The sequence below is a fragment of the Dromaius novaehollandiae genome, chromosome 4 (assembly GCF_036370855.1).
Source record: "Dromaius novaehollandiae isolate bDroNov1 chromosome 4, bDroNov1.hap1, whole genome shotgun sequence".
NCBI classification, from domain to species: domain Eukaryota; kingdom Metazoa; phylum Chordata; class Aves; order Casuariiformes; family Dromaiidae; genus Dromaius; species Dromaius novaehollandiae.
Window position 1 is genome coordinate 84,645,028 of NC_088101.1, and position 12,308 is coordinate 84,657,335.

Consider the following 12,308-nt stretch of genomic DNA (forward strand, 5'->3'; position numbering starts at 1 on the left):
GACCTCTCTGCGGGGCTAGGATGTCACACAAACAAGTCAAGCTCCTTTTTAGAAAAAGATCAAAGTTGTACTAGAGTGGTTCACAGGCAGCGAAGAGGCTGCTCGTGATCCTGCGACTGTATCCACGCAGATGGATGCCCCTTCCTGGGCATTACCCAGTGTCTCCGTGAAGGACTGAGAAGGTGCAACCACTCGGCCAGGTTGCCAGCAGCTACGCCTTGAAGACCTGTCCTCTGAGTCCATCTGATGGCAGGACAAGCACTCTCCAGCTCCCAGTATCACTGCTGTTGGCCCACTGGCACAGACCCTGCATGCTGACTAACCACCCTGGATCACGCAGCATCCTGTCTGATCACAGGACACTCCACACTATGAAGGTGACAAACAGCGATGGCCTGTTGGGTTACTCCAGCCATGAAGGAAGACTACAAACCAGTTACCAGGGAGAGAAACAGGCAACTACAAAGACTGGACTTCAGCTGAGACACCAGCTAACCCACGTTCTCTCAGCAGCTGCTCTGATCTGAAGTATCAGAAGCTTTGTTATTCTCAGGTAATACACATTAGAAGGGATTTGCAAGAGTTACAGAAAAGTCTCCAGCTGCAGCAACCACAGAAGTAACCACCAGAAAAATCAGGTATGTGAAATGACTAACACCATCTGCATCGATAACGTTACATGGCTAGCACAATAAATTAGTCACTACGTGGCAACTGTGGAGATACCCTGCTACACAAGGTCTTGGGTTAGGACACTGACAGATCAGAACAGTGGTCAGGACACCTGGGTTCTAATCTCAGCGTTACCACAGACCTCCTGCGAGACTCAAGCAGGTCTTTATCTCTCTTTGTTTCAGGTTCCCACCTGTGAATAGTGAATGCTACATACTTACCCACGTCACAGAGTGCCGCTTGGCTCCCCTGCCTCATTTCATAAGCCTTTAAGTCATTATAATTGAAATAGGAACGACTGTTACACTTTACTTGTGGAGTGCTTGATGCAGCATTAAGTCCTCGTCCCACAGAGATCTCATTTAGGCCAAGGCATCAAGGAGATAAAAAGAACTAGGGAAGCCGTGAGGAAAAAGGATTAGGACATGGGTTTATACAATCTGCCTTTGATTTTATTGCTTTACCTTTAAGATGCTTTCCAGGGACTTCCCCAGCAAATTACTAGTATCAAATTTACATTTCTTCTGGTCTCTGAGGTTTGGCAGAGGCAGAAGGGGGTAAAGATATTTTGGCTGCATCATGGGGTCCCAGGAGTAAGGCACAAGACAACACATTACTCAAAGAAGCTGACAACAGACTAGCTTCAGTTGGTAGGAAAACTTTACATTGCACCAGAAAATTTAACAAGGCTTAGGAAATATCCTTCTAATTAGAAATATGGAAGCTCAAAGAAAGACAAAACAAGCGAATGTATTATTTCTTGCAGCCCACTATCTTAGCAGCTGCCTCAAAAGGAAAAGTTGTCTATATAAACATGAATTGCCCCAACTGCAAGAGACCACTGAAAGCAATGCCTCAGTGATGGGCAAGGCTTAGCCAGGTCTCTGAGGTACAAGATGGATCTGCCCTTGGTAAAAGCAAACAAACAAAGTGTACACACACCTTAAGGTACTGCTGGATCATGGCTAGCTTCAGCCTCTTGACGGCCTCCGTGTCATCTGGATCGGCCTTGACACGTTTGCGCACTACGTCCCGTGTAAAGACGCCCACGCTATTCTGGCTCTCAGCATTGACTGGTTTACCTCGCTGGAAGAATTCCTGAGTCAGGTTATAGACCTGCCAGAGACGGGACAGAAAGATGGACAAAGTGATCCACAGAAGAATCCAAGCCCCACGCAGCATGCTTCTTCCTCCATCCAAAACCAGGTCACATCCTTTTGCCAGCTCTGGAGATCCAGGCTTCTGTATCAGCTTTAGCAGTTTATTGGGCCCTCTGTTCCAACCCCATACCAAGTTGCACCCACAGTTCTGTTGGTCAGAAGACGACAGGAATCAGCACTTCCCTCCTCCAGGCAAAGGAAAATGGCCACAAAAAGCCACCCTTGCTCACCTGCAATAGTTTAATTACTATTAAGTCGTATGTTGAGTATGTCTGTTCTCTCACTGGCGTAAGATCAGGCCAGACAGTCCTGTCATTTTCAGGAGCTAAATCCTGTTATTTGACCAGCTGTTTAGATACGGCAGCTGGATCAGTAAGCCAGCTGCCTTGAGGTAAGGGCAGATTACAAAGCATCTCCATCTAGAGACCACCACAGGAGTGCCAGAAGGACAGTTGAGGATGTTAATGGGGGCAGATTTTTAATCTGAGGAGATCCAGATTCCTGTCCCAGCTTTTCTATGGGGCAGGCTTGGGTCTGCTATGTGTGATTTTTGACTCTGCTGAGCAGTGACATAACCTGGATCAACCTCATTCCCCAGAGTCTGCTGGGAGTGAACTCTAAGACCCACGCACTTCCTAGCTCTTCTCTCCTCCAACCTCAATGTCTCAGGTGCAATTCCTGGTGCAGACTATGTTTAAAACCCTTCTCAGGTAGCAGGGCCCAGACATTTGACTGCTCTAACCTGGAACCAGCCTTTCCACCCTCTCCATTATCCTAACTGTTTGGCAATAATGCCCAGGAATCCATCAGGCTGGGGGAATTCAGTTTCATATTTACTTTCCTGTTGTCACCTGAAAAATAGGAAGTAACAAGCACAGGCTTAGCAAAGGAATTTTTTATGCGTACACATTTTACTTGTTGAGCACAAAAAAGGTACAGATCCGTGGAAAATAAAGACTTCCTCAACACACCACCACCAGGAGTCAGCCTGAGAAGGACCCGTAAGAAAGATCCCTTTCTTACAAATCATTCCTCTTTGAAGATGATCTTCCTGATACTTTTTTTACCCCAGTTTTCCACAGTATAAGCTGCTTAAAAGCAAGAAAACAACCATCCACCCTGGCCATCCGCTTGTGGCTGTCTGGAGCAACAAGTACTTCTGTCCGCAAGATTCTCCCAACTTGAAGTTGAATCATGGCCCTTCATTTCCATGGAAAAACTCTGAGGAACCTTGTAACATCACACAGGAAAGCTCTCATACGGTACCTCACAGAAGGGCAACTCATCCCATTAATAACGTGTTTGCCCAGAATGAGTCACCTTCTCATTTACATCATGCCACAGGGCTGCACAGTGCTTTTACAAGTAGAGTGGCAAGATCCCTGCTTGTTGAGTTTTTCCTGTCAAAGATGGTTTGATCACAACTCATGTTCCTTTTTGGAGACAGATTATTTGGGTGTATCCAGCACTGAAAAGTCCACTAGAAAGTAAGGGCCTAGTAGGAAGCTGTCAAAACTCCGCCATCCTCTCCATCAAAGTCTCCTGAAGCTTCCCATTCTCTGCTGATTTGGCTAACCCACCACGTTTTAGTGTCCAGCCGCCCCCCCATGCTCCCCAGAAGCTTGATACGATTTATATTTTCTCTCAGGTTTTAGGAGTAAAGTGTATTTGAGGAGGCAGAATGGAAGGAAAATGAGGAAGGGCACGCGGTGAAGGAAACTGCATGGCAGTGGTAGGAGCAGGAGAGAGCAGGTGAGCGAATGGGGGAAGGACGGTAGATGAGGATGAGTAAGGGATGGCAAGGAAATCGAAGAAGAAAATAAGTGAAAGAGGTGGGGAAAAAAGGAAAATAAAAGAAGGGAGGAGAAGTAGTCATAAGAAAAATGAGTGGAACTGCTGAAGACAGGAGAGAATTGCAGACACTGATTGGACATGGAGCCATTCCAAGATTTTCACGTAAGAAAGGCTGGGTGCAATGCCCCATACTGAAGTGAAGACTTCCAGCAAAGAAAAAAGAAATGGTCTCTTCTCTATCCCCCAATGCCACAAGCTCTTTGGCAGTTTCAACATCCCACGGTTCTCAGGTCTGATTTCCGAAGCCCAAACCACTTCCAACAAGTACAAGCTGCATAGACCTTGCGTCAGCATCATGCAGCTCAGCTTTCATAAGCCGATTGCACACTATAAGCAGATAACACATTCACAAGACAAGCAAAGCTGTATTAAAACCCAGTTACCACTTGGCCAAAAGGATAAGTGAGTCATGGGTGTGTTTTTATTAAGCATTGTATTCTTCATTGCCCAACAGAGGAAAGAGCAGAAATGAACAATTCCCTGTGCTGTAAACATCAAGTAAAGCCTGGTGAAAGGTAGTGTCAAGAACCCGCTGAAAGATTCTGCTGATTTTATAATTTACCCTACAAAATGGCCATGCATCAAAACTGAGGGCACCATGCCCATCAGCAAGGACAACTACACCGTACACAGTCCAGACTCATCTCTTTTTCTCTAATCACAGACCTGACACAGCAGGAGAAGGGGGGAAAAAAAAAAAAAAAAAAAAAGACAGATTGCATCTGTTTGCTCCCGGCTCCTACTACAGGGAAACTCACATCCCGAAGCAACAATCCACTCATCTCTCACTCTGAAGCTCCTCTAGGTTGGGGCACTATAAGTGGTCCCAGAAGCATGCCTGCAAGAACCATGAACAGACGCAAGAGAAGCAGAACATCTCAAACAACTATCCTTTTCAGACAGACAGCTATCCCTAACACCGAGGATTTACATACAATCCTGAGGGGAAATGTGGCTGAACAACAAAGATTAGAAAGAATTAACTGAATGGCTTTAATCCTAAAATGGCTTCACTTTGGCTTAGATAGTCTACCTCCTTTCTGACCAGCATTGGGGCAGGAGTCTCTGCAGAGAAGATGGGCTCTACCAGGGATGTCCTCTCTGTTACCCTGAGGTTTCCATCTACACGTGTTTAATACATATGTGCTCATCTACCACAGGAAGAGGCAGTCTCTTAGGAAGAACAAATCTAAATAAAGAAGTTTTTCAGCACTGGAGGAGATCAGGAAAGCACATCCCCATCCACGCTCTTTCCTGTCAGAGCGGCTGACAATCCTTAGCATTGTCTTTTCCTCACTTGGCTTTAAAACTCAAGTGACTTAATCCCCGGTCAGCAAAACCCCTGAACGAGATAGGCCCATGCTGTTACTAAGCCAGACATCTGTCAGTGCAATAGAGGGGCAGGGAGGGAACGGTGACTCTCAGTGGCCCTTCAGTCCTGCCTTCTACGATAACACAAGGCAAGGCACTAGAGTTTAACGGGAGATGGCATCAAGCCCAGCACAGGGTGGGGGTGAGAAGGGTGGAAAACTGCAATTCTTTGGCTGCATCCCTCCCCCAGAAACTGTGCAGCACACAGCAGAAAGCTGACAGATAACGAGGCCATTAATTAGCCGATAGTTAAAGGGAGGGTTCCTGGGAAGCAGGCCCTTAGGGATCATGTCTTTACTGAAAAGCCTAAGTGAAAATAGGCATGTTTTTTAAATCAAGTTGGCTAGTGGACTGTGAAATCCCTGGGCAGGCAAAGCAGTGCAATTTGTTACCTGGGTTTAACTAGTCAAACTCACCAACTCCCTCCCGCCCTTTGCAGATACCTGGGAGCTGGCATGGAGGTCAGGCTCCTGTCCCGTCTCTTTCGGGTTGTGCAGATGTGCTAGAGGCAGGCAGAGCCCTAAATCCCTCCCAGCCCCAGGACCCCCCAGTTGTCCTAGCAGGACTGGCAAGGAAGGTGGGAAGATTATGGACGTGTGGCATGGACATGACAGCCTGGAGAAGCTTCCAGTGCTGGTACTTAACTTCTCCTCCTCCCTTTGAGAAGCTGACCAAACAGGCAGATGATGACTCTGAGCAATGCCAGCCCTACACAGTACAAATAAGGACGGGCTTAAAACCAGCGTGGCTGGAGAGATGTCTTGCCAGCTGCAGGCCTGATGCCCTTCATGATGGGCATTGCTTGGCAAGGGTGAGGGTGGAAATACAGGTAGCTGCTCTGAAGGAATGGTGACAACTCTTACAGATGTTGCCAAGCTTGCTAGTACTCTCACGGAGGAGCGCCCAAGTCACCTTGGTCACCAGCTCGTGGTAAGATTTTGATTGTCCTTTCTGCTATAGAAACGGAGTCTTCTTGCATGGCTTCCTCACAACCAAATAAAGGCTTCTGTGAGACATCCCTGCAGCTATTAAAAAATTCAGGCTACTTCGAACAAAATGAAGCAAAATTTGTGTAGAAGCAGCCAGCCAAAAAATAGTTGGATAAGTGCCCGGAAAAAGTGTATGGACTTTCCAAATGACCAAGCGAGGCAAGGCTCTGGAGGTACAGAGGTGCTTTGCCCTTCCTACCAGGGAACTGAGTATAGGAGAGGGGAGTCCTAAGGCTTTGTCGGGCTCCAGCAACCCACATGCTGAGCGAAATGCTCACTCAAAGGGGACCCTCTGCACTTTGTATTCACCAGAATTCGGTGTCTGAACAAGGTAAGAGGGAGTAGGGACACGCAGATGGAGACGCGGGGCTGGAGGATACGCTTGAACCCAAGCACACAGCAGCAGCTGCAGCAAAAGAAGGGCAGCGCGCGAGTTCATGGGAAGCGAGCCGGCTGCGTAGGGGAAGGCAGGCATGTGAAACTGTGACAAATTTAACCCCCGTTCATTCAGGGCTGCATTTTCCACTGTTAATGCCAGTGCTCCTTCATCATGTGGTTGCTGCTTTTTTTTTTTATTATTTTATTTTCAGGTCAGGACAGTTTGCGTTGCAGCCTTTGCTACCGCACGCTCTTCTACAGGGGGAGAAGTAGTGAGAGAGGACACGATGTCGGGACTGCTAGCAGCGGGGAGTCCCGAGAGGGCTCCGGGAGCTCCTACGAGGCGCAGTGCTAAGCCTGTCACCTGCACCTGACTTCAGGATTTGGTGAGCTGCAAAACTGCTGTTCACCCTGATGTGACAACCTCAGGATGCGACAAAAACACCTGTTTCTAAAACCTTGTCTCCAAATAAAAGTAGAGTACAGAACTGAAGCCCAAATTCTTACCTTTTCTCCCCAGCACCCAATTCCTTAGCAGTTAAAGCAAGACAGTACTGGCCAGCCAGAACAGAAAAACCCAACAGAACGGGCTCTGGTGAAAATATAGAAAAGCTGAAAGGGGGGAGGAAAAAAAGAAAGCAGAGCTGTACCAGACTGACTCAACACATACGTAACGGGAACCTCCTCTGCACTTTATGCCAAAGGAGAAGGTTCCCAAAGGCGCACGCCTGCTGCATACACTCCTGGTTGCCCAGCCGCCAGGGCACTTCAGTTAAACAAGACTGTGTGAAATGCGAGTTTTTCAGCACTTTGCACAACCCGCCTTATTTCCCACTTTTCTGAAATAGCGCACGGAAGAACCCACGGTCAGCTGCCTTAAATCCCTAAAGATCATTTAGTCTGACATCCCAGAGAGCAGCTGGGACAAGAAGCTCCAGAGCACCGTGAGCTGCCCTCACAAGAAATGCCAGCACGCTGCAAAGGAATAAGGAATGCAAAGTGCCTCCCCATCGAAAGTAATTAGAGGTTGGCTGATGTCCTCTTCTTGGCTTAAGCTGCCCCTTACACATTTTTTATGGCAGAGAGTAGCTGTAGACATTTTTACAATCCATAAATGTGAAATCCTTTTCTGTCTCCTAGCAATAAAGATATCCTGTGGCAACAATAAGCTAATTACGTGTTGTGTAAAGAAGATTAACTTTTAATGTGTTCTTCTGTCATGTCACTGGCTGCCCCCTTTCTCTTGCTTCAAAGGAAAGGGTAGATTTGCCAAATTCATCATTTTTAAACCATCTGCACCTTGTTATAGCCATTATCTTATCAGCTGTATTTCAAAACTAAGTAGTTCTCATCTTTGTATTTTCTTCTATTTCAGAGTCTGTCTGCCTTGACACACTTCCTTTGCTGGAGATTTTCCTATTTTCTTTCAGACAAGATGATCATTGAACACTGCCTGCAGTGTGGTGGTGTTTCATCCATTTACATGCATTAATGTTGCTTGCTGCAGTATTTTCACTTATTCCCTCTCTCACTTCTAGTCTTACTTGCTGTTGACCTTGCTCCAAACTCATCTTACCTTTTTTTTTTCTTCAGTTGATTGTGATTATGTTTTCAATCCAGTAATATGAAAAAGACATTCAAACAAATTATCTCCACCTTCACTTGTCCAAGAAGAATTCTCTCCCATGCTGTGGATTGCTTCCTTAATGATGTTTCTTTGAAATTCCTACTACTCCTCTCTACAGTTGAAGTGATTTTGTACCATTCCATCACAGATTCCAGCTCTGAGCCCCCAAATGTCAAAAGTCTATCCAAGTAAAATGTCCACATTCCTTCTCTACATTCAATTCATGATAATTCATCACAGGCTACAGTAAAAAGTTCTTCTTGGTGGCTTTCTGAATGTTCAAGGACATATTTTTTTTTTTTTTTTTTTTTTACATAATTTATGTAAGAGTAACCTGAATCTAGTGTGTGTTTAGCCAAACATCAAATACTGGCGAAGTTCACTGTCAGATAAAAATCTGAAGGTTTCAGACATGACTATAGCCTGAAAAAAAAAATAATTTTTTGCTCCATTTTATATAAGCCACTCAGAGATCACATTCCTTGGATAAGAAGATATTCTGCCTTGAGCTCCCTTCCCCAAAATATAATTCATAAGTGACATGCAAAAAGATGTGGGGAATAATTATAAGTGAGCTTTGGCAAGCCTCCTCCTATGCCACTCTACCTAAGGCTAAGTCTAGATACTGAAAGCAGATAGAAGTATTATCAGTCTTTCTATTTCATGTGTGTTCAACACACAAATCAATAAATAGAACTGCATTTTCCCTCTGACAGAAACACAGCAGAATCACAAGAGTAATGCCAAGTTACATCAAACCAAATTTGGCCCTTCCTGTCAAGGAACCTAACATCAGCTTATTGCTTCTTTAGCAGAGGTTAACCTCTTCACTGAGCATGCATTTCCATTTCCATCCTGCAATCTTCCATTTAGTACTTTTAGATTCTGCATCTGTAGTTTGTTTTGATTTGGCTCTTCAGTCATACAAGGAGGCCCTGCTCTACACTGAACTGAGAAGGTCGTCACCGAACATGACACACAAGAAGTTAAAACAACTTTAAAATGAAGCCCCTATCGATCTGAATCTACTGGAAAGTATGCTAATTTCCTTCTGATGCAAGAAATCTTGCAATGCCTGCGACACTGCGCTGACTTTGGCATACTACACAGCACGCTATGGTATTTGTAACCTCAATAAAATGTCACAGAGCTACAATATTTAGCTGGTTGTTGCTAAGGTTTTGTGTTCTACTTTGTTTAGTAATTTGATCCCTACTTTATCCTGCTAATTAAGTAGCAACTTTCTACAGCAAATGATTGTATCTCCCCAGCAATAGTTGCTGGAAATGATTAAATTGATGACAAACGTGGAAAGATTTATCTTCCTAACAACAGTGACTTAATCCCACATCAGGGATGTTAAATGGGGATGAGTTAAGCAGATGAAAGCAAACTAAAGGTTGATCTCTTGAAAAGAAATTCAAGACATTACCAGTTTTCTACCATTGCCCAGCACCTGGAGTGTTAAAACTGACAAGGGGTCCCCATGTTTCAAACAAATCCAGAGCCTGACAGAGCAGCTGAATACCAACCTCGTTGTATAAATCACTGAATTCTTCAACCACATCTTTCGGGATCCTTTGTCCATTGTTGGTAAGATGATAAGCCACCCCATTCTTGGAGTAAAGACTGATCCGGCCAACGCTTCTCTCACCATCAGTAGTCTCCTCAAGTAAACCATTGTCTTCTGCTAGATGATAGACTGGGTTTCCATGTGAACCATGGATCCACGTAGCTCCCAGTTCAAAAGTGGCGTGCTCTGTAGGAGTGTAAATCAAGCAGACTAGTTACAGAAACCTATTTTCCTGAAAGTGTATCACACACAATCCTAAATAAAAGGTACATGTTCAGAACCAGAACAATTGCCTAAGGACACCATATGTTTGAACATCACTTAAGTAGAGCTTTCCCTACTACATGAGGGTAATATCAGTGTTTTTCAAACCAGTCCTTCAGGATACAATGTTAGACAGTGCTAGAAAGATGGGATGTTTCCAGTAAAGATACACCACAGTGCCACCTCTGATACTTACAGTGAAATGTGGAATCTTTTAGGTTCCCAGTTCTTATCATGGTTGTTGCCAGCTGCTCTATGCTTGCTACTTGGCCTTTCTATATCATCTTCTATAAAATTGCACCTAAGAACAAGACTGGAGAGTAGAGGATGTACTGCTCGTGCAAGCTATACACTAGTGAAAGGTGGGTGAGGGAGCAAAGGAGAAGAGCTGTAAGAATCCACACTGTACTATTTCAAACAGGACATAAGAGAATGCTTACACAAATATTAAAGCAGCAGGGAAAGAACATACATAGATTACCTAAAGACTTCAAATATCTACTGTATTGGATAGGAGGAGACGGATACCCAGATGCAGGAAATAAGCAGTGAGATGCAGGAAAAATGGGGGCTGCCTTGGGACAGCAACATTCACCTGCATGCTAAGCCCTGTCCTGTGATTAAAAATGCATGTTATTTATAAAAATGCCTCAGGCTATCTGAAATAAAAAATACATTTCCATTCCCCACATGAGGAAATACATTCATTTTACTACTTATGCCTTTGAAAATTTAAATCAGGTTCAGAAGTCCAAAGCTAACAGTTCTAAAAAAATCTGACAAACCAGTCCATCTTTTTCAGCATCCCAGTCACACCACATAGCACCACTTGTTCTGTAAAGGTATGTGAATGTGTGATGAAGGATAAGTGGAGGAGTTAACAGGCTGAAGGTTTTCACTCTCAACAGGATCTTGTTTGATGAAGAAAGGATCATGCAGTTACCAGTCATCATGTACTGTTTAACATGTGAATAGATGCTCAGATAGAAAAAAAACATTGCAGCATTATACCAATGCACTCAGGTTTACTGGGAGCAAGCTCCAAGAAATGCCACTCTCCAGCTGAGACACTGCCTCTAAGGGAATCCCCACACGCCTTGTTTCTCAAGAAGACAACAACCTCATCATTAAGAAGCATGGTGACTGCCCTTCAAAAATATACATTTCAGGGCTTGAGAGTGCAAAGACTTCTAGGCATACCTAAAATAAAGCACGTGCTTAAAGGTATGCAGCATCAAGGCACAAACGTCTGAACATTTAAGGCACCACAAATTCTAATATACCCCCAAAGCATCCAGCCTAGTGGAAATGACTGCTGTACATTGGCAGCCAAAGGTACAAGGCTCGTAAATATTGCATGTGGCAGTGACCTTGTTAACTGCAATCCTCCTGCGAGTCATCACACACCAGGTCAGCAGCAGGAATACTGCCTGCTGCTTCATGTCAGGAGCTTGCTCTTTGCTACACTAAATCCCCCTGGATCTAGCTCTTATTTATAGGGCACCTGATCTCTCTAAGAAACGCCAAAAGCACCAGCAGGTCCCTCTCAACTGGTGCTCAGTAATATGAATGATGTTGTCCAAGTTCTCCCATTTTCAGTGGCTGTGTAGAAGGCATTCGAATACCAGCAAATTAAAAATAGCCCATCTAGCCTGTCATACTTAGAAACTCACTATCATTACTCCCAAGCAGATAATCCAGTTATTACCTAGTGTAAATTACATAAGTTATTCAAAAGTGTAAAATTAAGTAACATCTTTTTAAACAGAGAAACCTAATTTACTTCCAGGTCTTTAAAAGATTTCAGTTTCAATATTAAACTACTTTGAATGAATCACACAATAAAACAAATTTTTGTAAAATCTGCCTGCTACTCTGTGAATATAACTATTGACATACAAGCAGCAGTCAAAACAGGCCTATACACAACAATATACCATACCAGCAATTTTCCAAAGGAATGCATAGATTGCATATCAAGCCTTCTGAATATGCACAGGAACTTTCACATTTCCCTTTGAATCCCTGACTACTCCTCAGGCATCCTGTCGTGAAATATCTGCAGTGGATACAGATGTTATATATCATATACAAGAAACACACTTACAATCCACAGACACATAAACCCTCTGCCTCACCTGCATTAGAGATGATGAACCAAACCTCTGAAAAATCCAAATTATTCCCCTGGGCTTAGTAGCAACATACTTTAAAACTGGTCCTGAAGGAAGGAAAAATACTAACTCCTGCAAGATACAGCATTGCTCGGTGAGAGTGGAAGCACTAGGATATAACTCCATGAAGGTGTCATCCCATCTCTGCTGAAGGTTTAAATTGCATCTTACATCAGAGGGGAGTGGCCAGAGAAGTCTAATATTTAAACTCCTTTCAAACCAGCAGATCAAAGTGGTCATATGTCG

At 44.2% G+C, this 12,308-nt stretch overlaps 1 protein-coding gene across 1 annotated transcript in view; it reads right to left on the minus strand.

Annotated features, from left to right (window-relative positions):
• The window catches only part of SMOX (spermine oxidase), a 55,252-nt gene that overhangs the window by 10,918 nt on the left and 32,026 nt on the right, over window positions 1-12,308 (minus strand). The window contains exons 3-4 of the mRNA XM_026121786.2: window positions 9,584-9,810; window positions 1,615-1,788 (exon numbers count right to left, since the gene is read on the minus strand). Of these exons, the coding sequence (XP_025977571.1) occupies window positions 1,615-1,788; window positions 9,584-9,810 (401 nt within the window). The remainder of the gene's footprint in view (window positions 1-1,614; window positions 1,789-9,583; window positions 9,811-12,308) is intronic.